Source organism: Archocentrus centrarchus, unplaced genomic scaffold, assembly GCF_007364275.1.
Source record: "Archocentrus centrarchus isolate MPI-CPG fArcCen1 unplaced genomic scaffold, fArcCen1 scaffold_40_ctg1, whole genome shotgun sequence".
NCBI classification, from domain to species: domain Eukaryota; kingdom Metazoa; phylum Chordata; class Actinopteri; order Cichliformes; family Cichlidae; genus Archocentrus; species Archocentrus centrarchus.
The window spans coordinates 592,475-615,000 of record NW_022060266.1 but is presented as its reverse complement, the minus strand read 5'-3'; the positions used below and the strand labels follow the sequence as shown (position 1 = coordinate 615,000).

General features: G+C 43.1%; 2 protein-coding genes across 4 annotated transcripts in view; one reads left to right on the top strand and one right to left on the bottom strand.

The window, feature by feature from the left end:
* Window positions 1–8,232, top strand: part of ppox (protoporphyrinogen oxidase) — an 18,350-nt gene extending 10,118 nt beyond the window's left edge. Inside the window, exons 7-13 of one of the 2 annotated variants that reach the window (XM_030724661.1) lie at window positions 1–29; window positions 590–650; window positions 3,605–3,723; window positions 4,188–4,301; window positions 5,394–5,543; window positions 7,693–7,735; window positions 7,819–8,232. The exon at window positions 1–29 is cut by the window's left edge and continues 165 nt beyond it. In XM_030724661.1, coding sequence (XP_030580521.1) covers window positions 1–29; window positions 590–650; window positions 3,605–3,723; window positions 4,188–4,301; window positions 5,394–5,543; window positions 7,693–7,735; window positions 7,819–7,955 — 653 coding nt within the window. In that variant the 3' untranslated portion in view covers window positions 7,956–8,232. The other variant, XM_030724662.1, reaches the window with a different exon arrangement.
* On the bottom strand, window positions 5,603–19,912 carry rbm42 (RNA binding motif protein 42). Of its 2 annotated transcripts, XM_030724664.1 has the most exons (13): window positions 19,684–19,912; window positions 19,501–19,557; window positions 18,699–18,834; window positions 18,522–18,591; window positions 15,913–15,984; window positions 15,226–15,380; window positions 14,900–15,070; window positions 14,659–14,793; window positions 12,241–12,358; window positions 11,905–12,002; window positions 10,358–10,454; window positions 10,039–10,181; window positions 5,603–5,622 (listed from the first exon to the last, which is right to left on the bottom strand). In XM_030724664.1, the coding sequence occupies exons 2-12, from the start codon at window positions 19,554–19,556 to the stop codon at window positions 10,069–10,071; spliced, it is 1,221 nt and encodes a 406-aa protein (XP_030580524.1). In that variant the 5' UTR covers window position 19,557; window positions 19,684–19,912; the 3' UTR covers window positions 5,603–5,622; window positions 10,039–10,068. The 2 variants fall into 2 exon arrangements, with proteins under 2 accessions (XP_030580524.1, XP_030580523.1); XM_030724663.1 differs by lacking the exon at window positions 5,603–5,622 and having other exon boundaries at window positions 9,938–10,181.
* Between the last annotated feature and the right edge of the window lie 2,614 nt (window positions 19,913–22,526).

The window sequence follows — 22,526 nt, the reverse complement described above, 5'->3', positions numbered from 1 at the left end:
AGATTAACCCTTCAGCCTCTGGTTGGAAGGTCAGTGAGCCGACAGACGTTTAAGGAGTTTAGCTGGCTTACAGCGGTACGTTTGTACACTGGTATCAGACACGATGGTGTCATGGATCTGATAATATCCTTAATGTTCTGATTTCCCCTCTCATGCCACCATGAGGAGGTGGAGACAGGAAGAGGAATTTGAACTGTTGAAAGTATTGCCATTTGTAAAGACATTCATGTTGCTCAGATCAAAAATCCTAATGCTGCCTCCAGTTTTCTTCATCCTCTGTGCAGCAGCACAATCAGTGATTAATCAGGAGGAGACTGAAGTACAGCTTTCATTCAAGGGATTTAACCCAAGTATTGCATTAACTGTTTATTGATGCCAGAAATCATTTATCATATCTCCCATTTTCAGAGGCTCAAAACTGATTGGACAATTGACTGCCAAGCAGTTTTATAGCTGGGAGAATCCTGCCTGCTTCTTCTTACTTTAGGAGTTAAGCAGAGAAGATCTGGAAACTCCAACTACATCAATGCAAGTGCTCAACAAATCCTGTGGAGCTCCATTAAATACGGCTCTGTGTGTTTGTGTGTAGGTCCATTTGGAGGATGGAGTCATATCAGCTGACCACATCATCTCTGCCCTGCCTGCTAAAGGCAAGTATGAATACTTACTCTGAGCCATGTCCTCTGAGCAGCTGGTGCTCAGCGCTCAGCCTGTTTAGGAACATATTGATCCTAGTCCGATGCTCGAACCACGTCATCTGACTCCTTTCCATGTGGAGTATTAGTGGCTCCATGTCGGTGACGTTTCTTTAGGGTCTCCATGTTCCTTTTGGCCGAAGATTCAAACCCAATTAAACCCCAAATCTCCAAAAACTCAGTGGTACGAGCAGGTTCCGGTGCAGGCTGTTTATTAGACATATTAGTTACACAGAACACAGACAAAAACCAAAACACAGACAGTAACATAGTCGAGACTGAGATACACTTAGAGAGAAGGAGAAAGAAACACAGAGACAGAGAAAGAAGCAGGAAGAAAAAAAGAGGACAGGAAAGAAGAGCACACAGAGAGAGGTGAGCTGAGACACAGAGTGGCAAACATTTTATATCCTGAACATGATAACTGCCCACTAACCCTAACCCTCCTAATTTACATAAACCACGCCCACTCTAAAGTCACATGTTCAAGGCGCACACATCACAGGGGTACCATTTGGTTTATGACAGTTCAGACAGATGTCACAAATGATGAACATTTCTACTCAAACATCTGCTAGGATAACGTCGTTAGTACCGCTCCACTTAGCCAAGTCTTATCTCTACCCCCTCCTAGCCAGGAGAGTGCGAGGGTGGGGGCCTACAGAACTCCACTTTAGGAATGTACCTGTCATAAAACACTGCTGAAGTATAACATAGTGTTACAGGTGTCATGAGGAGCAGCGCTCACTCTGGCAACTCTCCAAAAGCCTCAAACACACACCTAAGATCTAACAGGTCTCACCCTCACCCCAGTGACCCTGAGAACATAAAGCACTCTGTACACTGGTGTGTGTGTGTGTGTGTGTGTGGGGGGGGGGGGGGGGGGGGGGGGGGGGCTTTCTCTTACTTTGCACAGGCCACAAAAGTGACGCATGGTATCTAAAACATGAGAATAATGACTCCCTGCACCAGTATGAAGGCCATACAGAATATAAAATAGTCTCAGTATATGTAATAAAAGTAAAAATAGTGACAGTACAAATAACATACGTGAACAATAAGAGTAGATATATTCCCATATATGTGATGATAAGTGAAAGTAACACTGACTCATCAGAGGCCCGTGGGAACAGGGCCAGTAATGAGCCATGGAGTAAGTAAAGTATTGAGATAATGGATGAGTCCCACCTGGCAGTGGAAGAGTGGCCCTCACAGTACATGGTATGGAATGATGGATGTCCCCCTGCTGAGGGCGGGGAAAGTCCTGTCCAGTATATGACGAGTGTGGCTACTGCCAGTGGGAAAGGCCCAGCCTGTATACAGTACGAAATATTGAATGGGCCTCTGACTGCAGTAGGGAAAGTATAGATGATAAATGAGAGTAGTAAAAAAATATCCCTACATCCATTCTGAGATCCTCCCAAATGGCTGAGCTCCTCATCCTATTTCTAAGCTCATCTTTATCTGTGATCTCATTCTTTTGAACAGCTGTGACCATAAGTGAGGCTAGGAGTGTAAATTTTGCTTCCATGCTCAGCTCTGTCTTTACCACAGCAGACTGCTAAAGCATCCGCGACACTGCACCGATCCGTCTGCCAGGCTCCGTGCTCCCCTCACTCCAAGACCAGGAGATACTTAAACTTCTCCACTTGGGGTAGCAACTTGTCCCTGACTGGGAATGGGCTCTCCACTCTTTTCCAGCTGAGGACCATGGTCTCAGACTCGGAGGTGCTAATTTTCATCTTTGCCACTTACCACTTTAGAGCGAGCTGGAGGCCACCGCCTCAAGAAGGAACCAGACCCTGAGCCCACCAAACCAGAAACACTCTGCTGCTTGGCTCTGCCAAGAATCGGTGACAAAGGACGGCCCTGACAGGGTCCAGCTCTCACCAGGAAGTCTGATGGCTTCTGCCAATATGAAGCAAGCTCTCATTATGGTTGTACAAGGACTGAATGACCCATAACAATGGGCCAGGCACTCATACTTTCAAAGCACCCACCCACAGGAAGGATGCAGTCTAATGCCTTCTCCAACCCTACAAAACTCTTAGACTGCCTGTAGTAAAGTGTGGAGGGTTCTACTTCTTCCTCCTCATCCTCAGACTCTGCTCCACTACAGAAGGTGTGTCAGGGGGAGGAGATCCTTCCATTGCCTCACTGTAGCTTTAACACGCTTTCCTCACTGTATACAGTGTGAGCAAGTGCTGCTTCCCCTTCCTGAGCCGCCTGATAGTCTGACAGAATTGCCTCAAAGCCACTGAAAGTCTACTTTCATGGCCACACCTGAGCCTGCCCGGTACCAGTCAGTTGCCCCTGGACTCCCACAAGCTCGATAGGACTCCTCCTTCAACTTGACGCCTCCCTTAATCACCGGTGTCTGGTTTGGGGGGTTAGCACCATCACAAGCTCCAACCACTTTGTGGCTGCAGCTCAGCAGCTACTTTGGCAATGGAGGTATGCTCTGGAACATCCTATACTCTGACTCAATATCCCCATCCTCCTTTGGGGCCAGGGGCCAGATGCTCCCACTGCACGTTTGGGTATGCCAGGTCTGTCCAGTCCTGTCCAGTGGTACCTGATCCCGAAAACCGATCATTAACCTGTGACCTACGGTGTTCTGGTACCAAGTGCACTTATGGACGCCCCTTTGCTCAAATGCGTCGTCTGCTATGGAGAAACTGTGGTTAGCACAGAATCAACAACAAAGCAACGCTCAGATATAGATGGGGCAGGCCGTTCCTCCCAGTCACACCCCTCCACGTCTCACTTTGTGCCCACATGAGTGTTTAAGTTCCCCAGTAGGACAATGGAGCCCCCATTTCAGAAACACAATACCCAATATTTTGGGATCATTTGAACACAATAAAATTGGCAAGAATTTTTCTATCATCACTTCTTTGTGTTCACAGCCCTTTCCTCGGTCCTCCCCTCTTCCTGTCTACCTCTTATCCAGCAGCTGCAGGACATCTGCTCAGCAACAGTTGCTGTGGTAAATCTGGAGTATGACGGTTCCATCCTGCCTGTAATGGTGAGCCCTACAGGAGCGCACACACAACACCCCATCTTTGAATTCTGAGGGTACCTGACATATGCAGATTTGTGGTTAAAAAAGTACCAAACAGTGTTGAAGCATGTTTGGGTTCTGAAGGCCCACTGAAACCTCCTGGTGCCAGTGCAAACAGTTCCATGAGTCATGCTCTCAGAGCCATTGGTTTCATTTTACCAGCAATAACATCAATTATTAACTTTTATTTAAACAGCTTGAGATTTAACGGTCTATTTTGAAGAGTGTCCTGGACCCAGACAGGCAGCATTCAGCCAGCATGCTTTCTGATGAGTGGAAAACCAGAGCTCCTGGTGAAAAGCACAGGTGGAACATGAACTATACACAGAAGGCCTCTGGCTGGGTTCAAACCCTCTTGCTGAGAGGTAACCGTGTTAGCCACCGTATTCATATGATATAACCATGTTTGTGTATGTGTGTGTCGTCAGGGTTTTGGTCACCTTGTTCCTTCGTCAGAGGATCGGGCTTTGCTCGGGGTGGTCTATGACTCTGTTTTCTTCCCTCAACACAACAGACCAAAGGGACAGACTACGAGACTGACGGTACAGACGTGCACTTTAAAACACACTCTATCTTCATCTCTCCCACACTGCGTTGTATATTTACATTGACGTGAACTCGTGGAAAATGTATTGCCTGCAAACATCTTTGGCCTGGCTGATACTGGACTGTGATAAAACACGATCCTGTGGTGTTACACTAAAACACTGACATCATAAAATTAGATTTTATTCCACTTGGATGTCATTGTTTAAGTAATCAGTGTGCCTGAGCTCAGAGTATGAAAGCCCTCCTGCTAAGTGTGTAAGTGTGTAAGTGTGTAAGTGTGTGTGTGTGTGTGTGTGTGCGTGCGTGCGTGCGTGCGTGCGTGCGTGCGTGCGTGCCAGCACTTCATGTACTAAGTTTGATCCAGAAGTCAGCCTATTTAAAAAAACAAAACAAAAACATGGACCATGGGGTGGCTGTAGCTCAGTAGGTAGAGCAGGTCACCTATTGATCGGAAGGTCAGAGGTTCGATTCCTGGCTACTCCAGGCTACATGCCAATGTATCCTTGGGCAAGATACTGAACCCCAAGTTGCTCTCCGACCGTCCTGTCGGAGTATGAATGTGTGTGAATGTTAGCTAATTAAAAAAGCACTTAGCTTAGTAAACATGGAAGTGCTTGTATGAATGAGAGTGCATGGGTGAATGTAAAACATGTTTGAGTGCTCATACTGAGTAGAAAAGCGCTATATAAGAACTAGTCCATTTACCATTTACCGAGGTCATTTTCTCAGGCATGTTCAGACTACCTGCAGGTACTGATCACAGCAGCAGGACAAGCACAGAGATGAGTCCACTGTCAGAGGCTGTAAGAAGATCATTGGTAACCTTCACTAATGCTGTTTCTGTACTGTGATGAATTCTGAAACCTGACTGAAACTCTTCAAATAAACCGTTCCTCTGCAGATGATCAGTTAGCTGTTTTACTCTTTCAAGGATTTCAAGTATGCATTAGTAGCACCTGCATACAAAGGACTCAAGTCCTAGGAAAAGAGGGCTGGAGTTATTATGGCAACAATGCAGATACTACAGGTTCACTCCACTCAGTTAGGAACCTTCAGAATATTTGACTGCACCCTTTGTCTCATAGGTGATGATGGGTGGAGCGTGGTTTCAGGAGGAGTTTGGGCTCCCAGAAGCAGCAACAGAGCAGAAGCTCTTATCAAGAGCCACTGAGGCAGTTAACCTGCACCTAGGAGTCAGTGCAGTACCCAGCTGGAGTCGAGTGATCCTACACAGGGTACGACACTATTCCCTGTATTACACACACACACACACACACACACACACACACACACACACACACACACACACACACAGAGTACTCTACAAGAGTCAAAGATCAATGAAAATACACTGTATGAGGCAAAACAGTTTGTACAGTTCTAACCAGCTTTAAAGTCAATGTATATATTTTTAATTAACCTTTAACATTGAGACTTGTTAAAATTTTTAACAATAAAATAAAACCAATAAAAAGTGAAGTTTACAGTCATATTAAAAACAAGTTCCCAGCGATGATTTCACAAAATTGTTTACATGTCTTTTAAAGTCAACGAGCAAAATCATTTGGGAGAGCTGCAAATCCTCCTGTGGTGTAAAAAAAGCTCTGCATGAACTGATGGAACAGCAAAGACCCAGAGAATGGATACTCTGTTTACATGTAGTCTGATCAATGACCAAAAAACAAAAACAGATTTGAACCATCCTGTGTGAGGTCAGTGACGACCAGCTGACCACTGGTGTGTTACGGGTTTCCAGCCAGTTATATGAGAATGAGCTGGGGTGTTCATATAAATGTGATGGTCAGGTTGCAGCAACAAGTCTTTCCTTGCAGTAAAAGAGAAACGTGATCTGTTTCTGAAAAAGAACCCCGGCTTCAGCCTCGGCTTCTTTAACAGATCAGAATCAGAATCAGAATCAGAATCAGAAGGTTTTTATTGCCATATGGGTGAACAGGTTCACAGCATTAGGAAATTGCTGCGGTACTTCGTGCTTACAGAAAAAAACAAATAAGTATAAAAACTATAAGACAATATACAAGTATACAAATTGCAAATATACAGAGATATTAGAGCTATAACTATAGCACAATATTACAAAATTACAAAATATACAGTGCAGAGACTAATTAAAAGGTCAGTATGTGACTTAAAGACTGTCACTGATCACAATATGAGGCCACCGTTTCAGTCATAGTACTTTGAAATGATACAAGAGGGAAGTACTGCTAGTACCCTCTTTCTATTTGAAAATAACATGACCACCATTCTTCAGCACGGCCTGAAGCCTCTGCAGGAACGGTTCTCCAGGCTTCCTGAAGGACACTCAAAGCTCTTCTTTGGATGTTTCTGCCTTTGGTTCTGTTCCCTGTCAGGATGATCCCACACTGCTGCAGGAACGTCCAGGTCCGAGCAATGGAGGCGATCCATGACTGATACTGTTTCATTGGGGATGTTGATAGGATGGTGGTCACGCTGAAAAATGAAGCTGTTGCCAATCAGAAGCTTTCCAGCTGGTGTTGCTCTGTCGATCAAAATCTAATGGTACTTTTCTGAGTTCATAATTTCATTTGTTGTGAGAAGATCTCCAAACCATGATGGAGCCTCACCTCTCTATCTCCTCGTTCACACTGACCACCATTTGAACCCAAAACTTTAAATGTGGATTCATCCCTCCGTCAGACCTGCTGATGATCAGTCCAGTTCTTGTGTAATGTGATTCATGCCTCGGCCTTTCCTCCCCGTTTCCCTTCCTTCAGAACGGCTTCCTTCATCTGCTGTAGATAGTTTTTAGGACTGCCACTTCTTCCTTGCTCCTCCACTTGTCCACTGTCTTCTAATATTTTAAGGACACACTGCACACCATGCTGAGACCTGCCTTTTTTCTTAGCAAAATATAAATCAATCTGTAGAAACAGTGTTGTGAAAAAGTATTTGCCCTACCCGGTTTCTTATTTATTTGCATCCGTTCATACATACTTCAGAACAAATTTTAATATTAGATAAAGATAACCTGAGTAATGCTGTTTGTAAATGATGATTTTACAGCAACAAAGTTATCCAAACCTACCTCACTCACTCAGTGAGTGTTTCTCATCTGTGGAGGAATTTTGGCCGACTCGTCGTTGCAGACACCCTGGAGGGTTTTCCTGTTTCAGGTCAAAGCGTTTGCTCTAAACTTCAGGCTCGTTTACTGCTAACGATTTTTGTCAAAGTATAAAAAAATGCAATGTTATTTAAAACTGTTACTTTGTACACATACTCGCACTCAAGGACCTGACCATATAGATGTATTGTGTGTGTATAATATACTGCATCCAATACTTGACTTTGACAGTACTGTCTTTATGCTGTGATACATGAAGTGTTTGGTCATCTTTTCATTAGGACTGCATACCTCAGTATTATGAAGGACACTTTCGCAGAGTCGGTAAGTTTGAGTCTGTGCGTTCAACATTATACATTCACAAGGTGAGGAAAATACTCCAAAGGCATTTTTGTTTACCTCCCCAGAGTTCATGCATGGCTTTGTAAAGAACAACAATCTGTCCCTGTCTTTGATTGGCTCCTCCTACAATGGTGTGTCAGTGAATGATGTCATCTTCAGTGGACGGACGGCTGTGGAGGAGTTGTTGGGAACTGTAGTGTGATGAAGTTGTCAGTATGCATTACTGGAGTGACAGCGCAGCACATGGACATGAACATCTTTTATCTTCCACCTGTAATGCCTTATCTGCAAACACACAGCTCAGGTTGTTGGTTGTTGTGAGGAAAGTGTGGTCACAGATCACAGCTACCGTGGTTTGAAGTCATGATGTACCCTCAACACTGCTCAGTATATAAGCTGTTTTTTGTGTGTACGTCTGCATTTTCCTCTCTGTAATTTAACAGGTTGTGTTAATAAATGCACTGTCCTGATGTGTCATTGCTGAGCTGCACCATCTTTGTTTTATGGCCTCATTCCCACCATTTTATTTATAGGCTGGCCTGTTGTTGACACATTTAGCCATTCAGAAGTGATTACTGCCTACTGACGTAACCTGCAGTTTATGCAGAGCTCTATTAGCTGCTGTTTTTCATGGCATGTGAGAATCTGATTGAAGCAATATGACCTGCACATCAACTGAGTTATTACTGCAGTCAGGGAGTGCTGCATGTTGTACATGCAGTACAGTCAAGTCATAAAGTACTGTATTTAAATGAAATCTATTATCTTGGTGCTATATAAATAAAATTGAATCTCTTCTGGATTGCATAAGAGCAGCAATAGTTCCGACTCCTGAACATTTGTAAGTAGTTCTGCTGCTGAGCTGCTCTTCAGAAATCGTTTCCACCTGACTCGGTGTGTGTGATCAGCACAGAGGGGCCCTTCCTCCTTCTGCCAGAACGCAAACAGTAAAATAACTGTTGGTGTTAGAATCGGACTAAACTTGATCTGAAGATTATTTTACCAAAGCTTAACTTCTTGGCACAAGCATCATCTCCATGATGAGACCATATTAGCCAAAAAGACTGGAAACTGCTGATCTGCAGTGTTAATTTTGACAGCAAATTTAGTTTTAGTCTTTTGACAAAAATGTAATTTAGTTTTATTCATAATTTAGTATCTGAACAGTTTTAGTCGAGGAATTATGGTAAGAATATAGTCGACTAAATCTACAGTCGATTTAGTCGACTAAAATATAAAGGGTGTAAAATGTAAATGCTTTTTCTTCACTTCCCTTGAATTAGTCATTATACACACAAAATTAAACATTTATTCAAAGTTATGTAATATTATTAATAATATTAACATTAGCGTTTCACCTGCTTCCCACACGCCTGATCATTAACACCACCTTACTGAGATAATCGGAGCGTTTTACAGCAGGACGCTCTGAAAGGTACAGGGCAGTGTTCAGGACTAAGATTATAAAGGCTAATCCACCGCGGTGTGGAGATTTTCTCTGAACACAAACTGGGAAAAACACTTTACCCTGCAGGACATTAAAATGCTGACCTTTGCATGGAGATCTGGGTGACTGGTTTGCAGATGCTGTTTAAGATTTGTCGTGTTTTTACCCGAGATAGTCGCCCCACATGGTTTACACATCGTTTTGTTTGTCACAACGTCAAAGGACAAATGTGTCCATACATCAGCTCTTCTCTTTCTCCCTGCTGACATTGGTTACATCACTTAGTTCTATCGGAAGGAACGACCAATCACAGGCTAGTTTGTCCTTCCCGGGTTTAGAGCAAATTTGTGCAACTGTGCGTTTGATTGGATGTTTTCCTAACATGTCCCGCCCTGTCACAAAATTAACTCAATTCTGATTGGATGTCGTCCTCCCAAGCAATTTTCTCATTTTCATTCGTTGACGAAAGTGTCAATTCATTTCGTTATAGTTTTGATCCTTTTAGGTAGTTTTTATTTAGTTATCGTCTCGTTATTGTTGTCATTGATGAAACTATGATGAAAATATTTCATCAACGAAATTAACACTGTTGATCAGATTGATTTAAATGGATGCTATTCTGCCTCAGTTCCAAAAATTAAAAATAAAGAGTCAGTATTGACACAATGTAAATGCATCAAGTAAATGACCAGCAAGCAAAAATCAACAGCTTAAAAATATTTGTTTTATTTTAGGACAAAAAAGAAAAAAGTTAAGACCTGTTCTAACTCAGCACTTCCTGATTAGACAGATCAAATAAAGAGTCGTGCTCTCACAGAGTAGTCTGCCTCCTGGAGAACACACACACACACACACACACACACACACTCTATCTCAGGCCCAGTTTCTTTTTTTCTTTTTGTTTCTTGCGAACCACTTCGATGTTGCGGTCCTTCCACATGCTCTTCCTCAGTTTGATGGGACGACTGCCCACATACTTCCCTGGACAAACACAAAGAGGAAGAGGGATACAAACCGGCTGCTGACAGACACAGATGTGAATACAGCGTGTGTGTGTGTGTGTGTGTGGGGTTCAGTAACTAGAGTCAAAATGCAACAAAGGCCCGATCGTATTAGACCCATGAACACAGATGTAGTGAGCGTGTGAGGAGACTGACCGTTCATCTCTCTCATGGCTCTCACGTAGTCATTCGGATCTTTGAAGCTCACAAAGCCGTAACCTTTGGTTTTCCCAGTCCGTTTGTCTCTCACCACCTGGTGACACAAATTGTAATGATGTCATTTACCCACCAACCAGTGACACAAGATGCATCACCATGGAAATGGACCAGCATTTACATCATACTTTTCCCATACTGGCTCAAAGGCCACATTGTAACCTTACATTCAGTGTTTTATACTATTCACTGTAAGGCCTCTATCTCTTCCATGACCAATTTAGAATCACCAATGAAATAACATGTCCTGGGACTGTGGGAGGATGCTGGAGCACCCAGAGTGCCCACGCAGGCACGCCACTCATGCAGCTGAAATCTATCCAGTTTCATGCACCAACAGTTGGAGTTTACTGCAGATCCTGGTAGAATATTTTAGGGTTCTTGGAGACTTCTATTCATAGAAGATGCAAATTCACAGCCAGGGTTCAAACCAGAATCATCTTCTTGTGAGGTGAAAGTGCTCGCCACTGCACCACTGTGGCTGCTCTGACCATCCACTCAAAAGCTCACCGAACTTGTCTTGAGTTCACATTTTTGGTTAAACATCTTTGTACGACATTCAGTTTGTTTGTTTTTTAAGATAAGAGATAAGATAAGATAAAACTTTAATGATCCCATGACGGGGAAATTTGTGCATTACAGCAGCTCAATACAGAGGAAAAAAAAATGAAAAGGATGAGTAAGAACAAATAACTAAACTAAAAACTAAAACTAAAATTCAATAGAATAAAATAAAATAGCAAAAAACTATACACATATACATAAGCACTATATACATAAATATTTTTAAAGCCAAAACAGGCTTCTATGAAAAAGTCAAACTTTAAACGTCCCTTAAATAAATCTCCTTCATCTGCTACTAGATATTCATTAAACCAGATGTAAAACATTGTTTTTGAAACCTTTGACATTGAGACTCTGCTGTTGTCTGCCCTGGGAAACTCACATTAAGAGTAAACTGGTGGATAAAATTTCATCCCAGGATCTGCAGCAAACTCTGCAACTGTTGTATCAAAGTGTATGTCAGAAAACAATGGGAGAGATTTAGACTGCCTGAGAGGCGTGGCAGGAAAATGCCTTTGCTGTCAGAAAGCAACAGTCTGCCTTCACATATGAAGACCAAGTTATCCACAGTAACATGTTTACTATGAACTCTGCACCTTATCAAAGACGCGTCAAAGGTTTGGACACACGAGTGTACTGATACTGTCACATCACAACAAAGTCACCTGCTTATCGTGTAAAGACCCCACAGCAATCAGACAAAGATCACGAGACAGTATCTGAAAGGTGACCAGGAAGTGGAAGCCTAAGCACACTTCCTACGAAAGAAACGGAGGTCCGTGGAATGGCCCGGTAAGTGTTGCACTTACCTGATGAAATAATTAACTTGTTGATAAATAATTTTCTTAGTTTTAATCTTCATGGGAAGCATTTACTACTCACTACATCTCACTCTATAAACACGTGTCTGAATGAAAGCCAACCTTCGCTCTGAGGAAAGACGGGTATCTGCTGAATGCTCTGGCCAGTATGTCATCATTGACCTCATTACCAAGATCACCACAGAATATACGGAAGTCATCTGGAACAAGGAGAGAAAGCTGAAATCAGCTGATGTTAACAAAATGATGGCTCTTTAAACACACCATGTTTATTGATTTAGTTATTTACTGGATCCAAAAAGAAGAAAGCGACAGAAGCCACGTGAGTCTCCATCCAAGGATCGCTAACAGTCATATTCAACCAAAACAAATAAGTGAACGATGCATTTTAACTCAGCGTCCTCTAAACATGTCGTGTTGTTGCAACTGATTTTGTACCTGCTTCCCACTCCAGCAGACTGTGGTCCTCCCAGGTAATCCCTGCTGCTGTGCGGATACACTTCTTCACCTTCTCTACTTTTGACTTCTTTTTGTCTTCAGTGGTAGTTTCCACAGGCTGGAAAACACACACACACACACACACACACACACACACACACACACACACACACACACACACACACACACACACACACACACACACACACACACACACACACACACGTCTTTACATGGGTAGAGTGCTGTTGTTGAACGGTGCTGGCAGAACAACATTGCACAGTTGGTTTCATCTAGCAGAAATTAGTGACATGCTGTCAGTTTATGTTTCAGGTGCTAAAGAGACATGCTCACATATTTATTGCTCATTGAACTGCTGGCTAAAGCTATGGATATGACATGTTTTGAGGTCAGTTCTCAATCCAAGCAGCTGTTTGTGTGTCCACTTGGAATGAAATGCGTTTAATTTGCCTCAAAGAGTTGGAGATACTGTGTTTGTGAGGACGGGGTGGACAGACTGCCTCTGGATAAGACTTCTGCTACAGGAGAGCGGGAAAAGACAGACATCACATCTGTACACCACCACAGTGCATTTTAAAATTACTACTAAAAAGCACTGCATTAATGGTTTACAGTCACATCCATTTTTATACACTGTTCCCAAATTTCAGAAGCTCAGAAGTGGACAAGCAGTTTCATGGTCAGGTGAGGCCTGTTTGTTCATTATTCCATGAAATTACTGGAACAGCTGATACCAGTGCAAGTGAAGGAGGCCGTTATTAGAGCAAAAATCTTCAGGAGACACTACGAGCCCCATTCTTAAGAAGGGATGCACCAGCCAGCTCAGAAACACCGAAAGCCTTAGAAGAACAAGTGGATCATCTTTCTTTGGTTGTTCATAACATTTAACCAAGTTAAGAAGGTAAATATATCATCATGTTTTGTCCAAGGTCTCACAGCAGACAGACTCCTCTCCAGCACCCTGGCACAGATGTTCCCAGGGATCCTGAGGAGTGTGATCCCCCTGAAGTTGGAGCACAACCTCCAGTCCTCTTTCTTAAAAAGGGAATCCACTGTCCCATTTTGCCAATCCAGCAACACTGCCCCAGATCTCCACACGATGTTGCAGAGGCGTGTCAACCAGATAGCCCTACATCCAGAGCCTTCAGCCATTCAGGGTGAATTTCATCCACCCCAGGTGCCCTCCTCAAAGTGTTGCTTCCACTGCCTGAGTATACGCTTATTTAGAGGGTAAATGGACTGGTTCTTATCTAGTGCTTTTCTACAACATGCCTTTCATTCACCCATTCATACATGCACTCGTTTCTATGCCTAAGTTCTTTGTACCCATCATTCACACACACTCCAATGTACGGTTCAGCATCTTGCCCATGGACACTTTAGCATGCAGCTTGGAGCAGCAAGAGATTGAACCACCAACCTTCCAATTAGTAGGTGACCTGCTCCACCCAAGTGAAGTCAGCAGCACCCCATCCAATGATGGTCTTTCAGTGTGTACACACAGTTAGGACTCGTTCTCTGACCCTAAAGCACAGGGAAGCAACACTCTCGTCCACTGGGAAAACACAGGTGCCGAACTGGGCCAATAGAAGTGTACCCACTTCTGCCCACCGCCTCTCACCGGGGGCAGCCACAGCCCCGCTGCAGGGGACACAAGATGTGTGTAGCCAAAACCATGAATAAAGTACTGCTCCATGGCTAGCTAGCATTACTAGCTAATGACAGGCTACTATGAACAGCTGCATGCCGCACAGCAAAGCATGGCCCTCCACTTAAACTACAGAGCTGTGAGGAGGTGGATGCTCACCTGTTTTAAATTTTGTCTTGCTTTGATCATTTTGAAATATTTTACTTGTCATATATCATATTATTCCTGATATTTTCATTGAAATGTATTCTTGCATTTACTTTGATTTCAGATTAGTTTTTACTTTACATTATGATTCGTATATAGCTAAATAAAACCATTGAGCTATTTCTTGAGTGTTACAGTAGTTAAAACATTAAGTCAAGTCAACAATGGCCAAAAAAATCCCAAATCTGGAATAACTAAAATATATCTTATGTCTATTGTAAACCTGATGTTATTAGTGTTGCAAATTGTTATCAGATTATTGTGTGTCATGATGTTTGGTGTTAAAGACAGTTGAGGGCTAATAACTGGCTCATATTGTTAATCATTAGAACTGTGAGTCAGCAGTATGCACAGTTCATAGCAGTCCCCTCTAAATATACCCACAGTGCTCCTGGAACCTCTTGTAGAGCCACAGTTTGTGTTTTCCATTCACCAGTATAAAAAAAAAAATCATATAATGATAAAATCACAACACCCCTGAATCTATTCTGTACAAACAGGAGGTTTGGAAGAAAAGAGCAAAATGTTTCATAGAAGTGCACCTCAGTGTGGGGGGGTTCAGGCTCTGGCATGCTTGGTCCAATCACGGTGCTGCTGTCTTCACTCTCTTTCTTGTTGAGCAGACCTGCTGCCATTACTGCAGCCTGCTGCTCTGCCACCCGCGCTGCCAGTTCCTCCTGAAAGAACCAGGCCACAATACCACACAAACTCCAAGTTAAACACACACACATGCACACACACACACACAGCTGTGTGTTCATGTACAGATCAAAAAGCAAATACCATTCGGGCCTGTCTCTGAGCATGAACTTCAGTTCTTTTAAGTCCAACAGAGGCAGGAGGAGCACAGTACACAGTTGGTGCTGCCTGGATGATTGATGGTGTTGGTTTAACGGGAGGCGGGGCTACTTGTCTTGCAGCTGGGGCTGACACCATTGAAACCATGTCACCAACCTGAAAGAGACCAATTCAGTTCAAGAAAACTCTTCCACAAACATCATCACCACCCTGGTATCATTCTGCTCATAACAACAATACCATGAGGTGTGATGATAACTCTGCTGGAGATGACTGTTGTGTGAATAAAGTTTGCTTTTATAAACTCTAACCTGAGGTGGGGCAGCCATGGGTTGGATAGGCTGAGAGGATCCCTGAGGCATTGGGCCCTGCAGGGAAGGAGGAAGCATCATGGGTGGAGGTGGAGGAGGTCGGGGCAAAGGAGGTGCTACTGGAGGACCACGCATCATCTGCAACCTCTGACCACCTAACACCACAGAGTTGGAATATGAAGACATGGATGAACATTGTTGTAAATGGAGTCAGACCACAAACCCAGAAACATGGAGGCTGTTTCCAAGTTTAGCTTAATTTACTGAGCCATTTCATTTTTCCTCTGATTGCTGTATTAAATGGTTTGAACCACCGCTCTGCAAACACACGACTGGTTTGGGCCTCTCTTCTGACAGGTGTTTCCACATGAGCCTTTTTAATGTATCAGAGTCCTGGGCTCCAGCCAAAACCACCAACACACCCATTGTTCTTGGCTAATGAGCTTAGCCAACAGATGCCTTTAAAGTATAGTAAGTGATCGGCTTTGGCTGCACCCCATTAAAAAAGCGATGCTGTGGCATCACTTTTTTAATGGGGTTTCAATGCTTTTCATATCCCCGATACTTCCTGCCTGCAGTTGGCTTTTTGAAAAATGCAAATTTAAAATAAATGATTTCATAATATGAATGTAATGTTCAGACACATCCACAAGGCAAAAACCACTCAACAATGTTTAAAAAAATTACCTGGTCTCTGCAGGATGTGTGGAACAAAGGCTGGTCTCATCATGGGAGGAGGAGGAGGACGTATTGGAGGAACTGACGCAGACATAAGTCAGAGAGAGTAAATGGAACATCTGATGGTTATAACATGATGAGGGGTGAGAGCTCTGGTTAATCCACAGAAATGAATCTGGACACACGCATCAATTCAGTTTCATTTTATAGCCTCAAATCCCAACAACAGTCGCTGCGAGCTGCTTTAGCTTCCCTACATTAATTACACCTCACTGTGCACCTTTTGGAAAAAAGAATGCATCCAAGTTTCCCTCTTTGGAAAAAAATTCCAAAAGTGGAGTCCTCCTCCTCCTTCTTCTTTCAGCTGCTCCCTTTAGGGGTCGCCACAGCGGATCATCTCCGTCCATCCCTACCATCCTGTCACACCAACCCTCTGCATGTCCTCCTTCACTGCATCCAGGAATCTGCTCTGTGGTCTTCCTCTGTTCCTCCTGCCTGGCAGCTTCATCTTCAGCATCCTTTGTCCAGTATATCTACTTTCCCTCCCCTGCACATGTCCCTCTGATGGACTCATTTCTAATCCTGTTCCTTCTCCTCATGAACATCTAAACATTTTCAGCTCCACCTCCTGCCTTTTTGTCAGTGCCACCCTCTCCAAACCAGCAGGTCTGCTCTCCTTCGGACCCTCGCTGTACTCCATCAACACTCTCAAACAAACAAACACTGCACAAGCAGAACACAATCAACTAAATTAATTTATATGAACACGCATAGGAACAAGAGCATTTTCATAAATACTACGATAAATACAACAATAACAATGAAATGTAATTAAGAATACAGGGACTAAAATTTGGGACAAATATTAAGATTAAAACAACAATTTGGCTGATAACCAGTGCTGATCCTGAAGGTGAGTTTTTATTTGCTTCATCTGTTGACGGCCTTATTATTCCTCCTTCTTCCTCCCTTTAATATTCCCCTGGAATTAAGGGTAAATAATACTTTATCTAGTTCATAGGATGTAAAATAACCAATATAAGATAAATAGGTGACTAGAGAGTTATACCATATACCCTCAAATAGGAATCCAGGCCTTTATTTAGTCCATCACAGACATTAACATGTATTTATCTGAAGCAGCTTTGAACTACAGCCAGGCTTTTCTTCCCATCCTCTGTGTTTAATAAGTGGCCAATTTAAGCTGCTCTGCATTACCAAAACCACAGTTCTGTAGGAAGTCTCATTCTGAGACCCACTCCCATTTGCCCTGTCAATGTTACTGCAGTATGCTATTAGAACAAACAACATTTCTCGTAACAGTGTCACATTGAAAGGTTTTAGAGTTTCACCATCCAGGCTGGATTAGGAGGGCAGCAGCCTAAGAAGAAGAGAGAGAACCTCTCTCTCCCCAGCTACCTCCTCCAGCTTACCTGAGGGAACACCAAGATGTTCCCAGGCCAGCCAATGAATGTCTCCCAGATAGCCCTACAACATCCAGAGCCTTCAGGAACTCAGTGAACTTTGTCCACCCCAGGTGCCCTTACACCAGGGAGTTGTTGACCTCAGTGACCTCCCAAATGGTGAGGTGTTAAGTCATCCTCCTGGAGGATCCTTGAGCCCCTCATCCAGTGACTCCAAAAAAGGGTGGGTACTCTGAACTGTCATTCCCCTCATCTCCAACCGGTCCCAGCAGATGACCCCCCCTCCCTGAGCCTGGTTCTGCTGGAGGTTTCTTGCTGTTAAAGGGAGTTTTTCCTTCCCACTGTCACCGAGTGCTGCTCATAAGGAGTCGTCTGATTGTTGGGGTTTTCTATGTATTATTGTAGGGTCTTTAATGGCCTGCAGCGGCTACTGTTGTGATTTGGCGCTATGCCAATAAAACTGAATTGAGCAAGCACAAACGACTGTCGGGACCTGAAGGTGCAGAGAAGCAACCCTCTCGTTTACCGGCAGCAAGCCGAGAGAGCCGCTGCCTCTCACCGAGGGCAGCTCCAGACTGGAACATAATCCAGCCCCTCTCCAGGTGACGGGATCCAGAGCCCAAGCTGAGCATTCAGGTGAGCCCGACTATATCGAGCCGGTATCTCTCAATCTCATGCCGTAGTTCAGGCTCCTCCCCCACCAGAGAGGCATTTATGAAGAGGATTTTTGTTGTGAAACAGCTGCAGTCACAATAAATGCATCAAAAGCTGGATGGAACTTAAAAGACGACAAACCAACGGTGAATAAATGGGCCAAATACAACGAAGAACACCACGGTATTGAAACCGTTAGCTATTTAAAGTGACAGAGATGTACATTAGGCTTAACTGGCCTGCACATTATCTGACAACCACCCTTGTTTTTGGCCTCAGACTGTATGTGTCTGCAACTGTTTTACTGGTACTAAATGCATTTCATTAACTCTGTAAACTATAGACTACAGTAGATCTACGGAAACTCTGGTTTTCATTCCAGCTTTTTTAACAACACTGAGAGCATATTCACTCATTAATACTGTGCCAGACCAAACCTTGAGCTGGCAGATCTAACTTTCAGTGTGTTTAAGTGATGATGACAAACAGAATTTACTAGACGTGACACTCCTGTTAGTTCATGTGAGCATTTTTTCTCACCTGGTCCCACAAAAGCTTGTGGCGGGGGTCCAACAAAACTAGCAGCTCTGGCTTCTAATGTCTGCTGGACCTAAGAGTGAGGAAGCGCATGTAGTTAGGGTACTGCCACCTCATATTTCCTATAACAGACCATATTAACCTCAGCCATCAAGATAAATACATCTATAATATACAAACCTGTCTATAGGTATTGGTGCCTATAATGGGCCGCACTACTGGAACCGCCGAGACAGCCAGAGCTACAGGGACTGCCTCCATGACAGGTGGACTTCCCGATACTTGTACTGGACCACCAAGAACTTCCTGCTCGAACCTACAGAGGCACAGGGACATTTGTCCCATGGTTGGGACATTTTTGAAACAGTTTTAGTCCAACATTTACATTCAGATTTTCTTTTGGAGTGAAGACAAGAATGAAAAAAAAAATGTGTTAACTAAATATATCTACATGGAGGGGCCCACAGAGTTTCACACAAACCATCACTTCACTTTATGTGCTTTTAACTTGTGCAGCACACACACACACACACCCTTCCTGATACAACCCCAAGGGATCTGGTCTCCTCTGGGAGCTACCCAGTAATATTTTACTTGTTTTATATTTTACTTAAATGTGTAGACCACTACAATATGGAGCCACTACCACACACATCACAATAACACAACTAAAGTTCAGTCTTCTCTCTGCTATAGTTTGGTATGATATGTAATGAGAATCTGATATCCTGACAGCCTAAACTGGAGGTAGGGTTCGCCTAAAAACCTAAATTCAGGCGCTCTGCGTGAACAGCGTGACACGGGATGATGTCCTGAACGCTAACACTGCAAACACAGCTGAAGCTACCATCCTGCCTCACAGCACGGACCGCAGGCCTGAGACACGAAAACAATCATGAACCAAACATGTTATAATGGGCCCACGTGAGTCAGCCTACATGCTTTGTGGCTGTGCAGTGAGCATTGAATGAGCGCTACTCACAGAGCCATCTCAGCCTCCATCTCTTTCAGACGCTCCTCTCCGGACTTCAGCGCCATGCTGCGAGATAAACAAACTGATCAAATCCCAGCAAACCATGTCGCAGATTAGCTGAGCTGACGGTACAACAGCTAAGCACCGCTGAGGACGTTAAATCCACATAAGGGCGACCATCACAACACTTACCTTAACTGTAGTTTGTAGGTTCACAGGCTGAGCTTCCGAGCTAACGTGTCTCTAGCGCCGGTATGAACCCGCTCACTAACCGCAGCTACTGATTTCCAAACGACTAGAAGTAACCAGCTATAAAGAAATATGATTATGTACTAACAAACACGCATTCACTGACCGCTGGAAGGCCCTTTAGCCGACATAATGCTGCTCTTCTTCTTCTGCTTCCGCTTCTTCTTGTTCATCAACAGCTGGCAAACAAAGAAATGCTGCCACCATCTGGTATGGTGTGTGGGTCAAAAACAAACAAAACAGCCCCATGAATCCTATCAAACAAATTATTCTGGGTTAGATAATTGAATATGGCCTGATAACTTTCACTTCTTGAGTTGAGTTCTACGTATACCAGTAAAATCCAGCTTAACATTCATTCTGCTGGGTTTTTGACTGGGCTGCCTTCTTACAGCCTCATGTTTCTGATCCTGTTATACAACCTGCTCTATTATAGTTTCCTCAACGTTTCTCACAGTTATGTTTCCTTGTTGTCAATAATGTATTGTTTAAACCAGTCTCCTTTCTCCTGTTCCTTCCAGTGTTTCTCATTTCTCCTGTTTTCCTTTAACTTTTGTAAAACCAGCGTCCTCTGCTTTCTTCCTCCCAATGTTTTTGCCACCTTTCCTTCATTGTCTGCCTGTCAGTTAAAACACTTTTTGTGGCTTCCTTTGCAAATCATAGCTGACATTTTGTTTCCTTTACGTCATAATGTGCAGGAACCTATTAAAAAGTGCAGCAACCATTTCTCCCGTCCTATAATGCTTTTGTTGTTGTTTGATATGCAGCTGGTCAGACGTTTACAGCCTGATACTGGATACAGTTTAACTTCACAAAAACTGGTCTTCTGCTGTTGTGATGGTCGGCTACTGTGCTGAAATGTTAATCAGAGTTCCCGAGTGTTTTGGGGGCTTTTAAAAAAATATATTTTTATGTTGATTAAGTCCAAAATAGAAAATTTTTACTTTTAATACAATATAATAAAATAACTAATATGCCTAGAAAAACAGGTTGGATGTGAGCTAATGAATATTTCCTGTTACATATCATTTCATTTGATATCAAGACCTTTAGACTGCACTGAGACACAGAGAAAGCATAAAGAGCTTCAGGGTAACAACTACAGTTGTCAGAACTTTCACCTTAGTAATAGATTACCAATTCAGATTAACAGTTATTGCATATAAAACAATATTCTCCAATGTGCATGCCAAAGTATCCTTGGGAAAGATACTGACTCACGAGTTGCTCTCTAATGTGTTCGTTGGAGTGTGAATGTTAGATAGAAAGTTAGAAAGTGCTGGTATGAATGTGTGTGTGAATGGGACGTGCTGCATAAAGGGCTTTGAATGCTCATGTAGATTAGAACAGTGCTATTTAAGAAACAGTCCATTTACCACTTGTTACGTTCAATGTGTGTGATGTGTTCATCTGGGTATAAAAGGTGCCAGTGAAATAGTGACCCTTCCTTTGATGGTGGATACCTGTTACAGCTTTGAAAAGTGATGGAGTTGCCCATGAAGCTGCCACTAGGGTCAGCGGTGAGATGTGGCATTCCAGAACCACCCTCCTCTGCGTCAGCACGGTCCATTCACTTTCTTGCATAGTTGGGATCCTTTCTTTTCTAATAGGCCACTCCTGCTCTTCCACATCCACAGGAAGATTAAGCCTGTTAAACACCCTGTATGGGATCCCATTGGGGCCAAGAATAGGGGCATTTCTTGCCTGCCATATGGCATTTCTAAATTCTTTCCAAGCAAGCCAGTGTCAATATGATCTAACTATGCGATAGGTGGCAAATTCAATTCAGTTCAATTCAATTCAATTCAGTTCAGTTCAATTCAGTTCAATTCAATTTAATTCAACTGAATTCAGTTCAATTCAATTCAGTTCAGTTCAGTTCAATTCAGTTCAATTCAATACAATTCAATTCAGTGCAATTAGATAAGATAGTGTTTATTTGTCACATGCGCAATTATACACAGGACAATGCACAGTGAAATGTATTTTGTACACACATATAAAAAAGAAGAATAAAAATAATTAATTCACACTATACACTACATATTATACACTATATACTATACACTATACACACTTTACATGGAATTATAGAAATTATAATATTTACATTGTGCAATAATAGTCCAGTTAGGGCTCAGAGTTGAGCAGACGAATGACTGCACTGAATGAGCACTCTGACACTGGCCACTGCCATAATTTTTCAGCCATCTTTCACCACAGATCAAAAGCAATGCCTATGGGGTAAGAAAAAGCTTACAGCACCAGGTATGCCTAGGTGGTCACCCATACAAGTACTAACCAGGTCCGATCTTGCGTAGCAGCCGAGATGAGACGAGATCGGGCGGGTTCAGGGTGGTATGGCCTTAAACCAAAGGAGCCCTTAAAAACTGGCCTTTTAAACATCCCAACCTTAAACGTGGCTTTCTCTTATCTTCCTCAAAAGCGAAACCCTACCAAACTCTGTGGTGACGGCACTTTGAATCTGAGAAAAAGGTTACTTAAAATGACTGCACTACATAAGCACTCTGACATTGGCCACTGCCATAATTTTTCAACCATCTTTCACCACAGATCAAAAGCAATGGCTTTCTGATAAGAAAAAGCTTACAGCACCAGGTATTCCCAGGTGGTCTCCCATACAAGTCCTGGAGGTGGTGGATCTCATGTTTACCGACGATCATTCTGGTGCGGACGATGTCTGATCGGAGGGCAGGAGTCCAGATCTGGGTCAGAGATTTTCAGCGCTTATAAATTTGCCTGCAAAAAGGGCATAGAGAGATGAG

What these genes read in the sequence shown, in the direction of transcription:
- rbm42 (XM_030724664.1), bottom strand. Translation starts at nt 19,556, where the DNA reads ATGGCGCTGAAGTCCGGAGAGGAGCGTCTGAAAGAGATGGAGGCTGAG. An exon ending in GCACCAATACCTATAGACAG is followed by an intron (nt 18,592 to 18,698) that starts GTTTGTATATTA and finishes CCTCACTCTTAG; the next exon opens with GTCCAGCAGACATTAGAAGC. An exon ending in CCATGGCTGCCCCACCTCAG is followed by an intron (nt 15,071 to 15,225) that starts GTTAGAGTTTAT and finishes GGTCTCTTTCAG; the next exon opens with GTTGGTGACATGGTTTCAAT.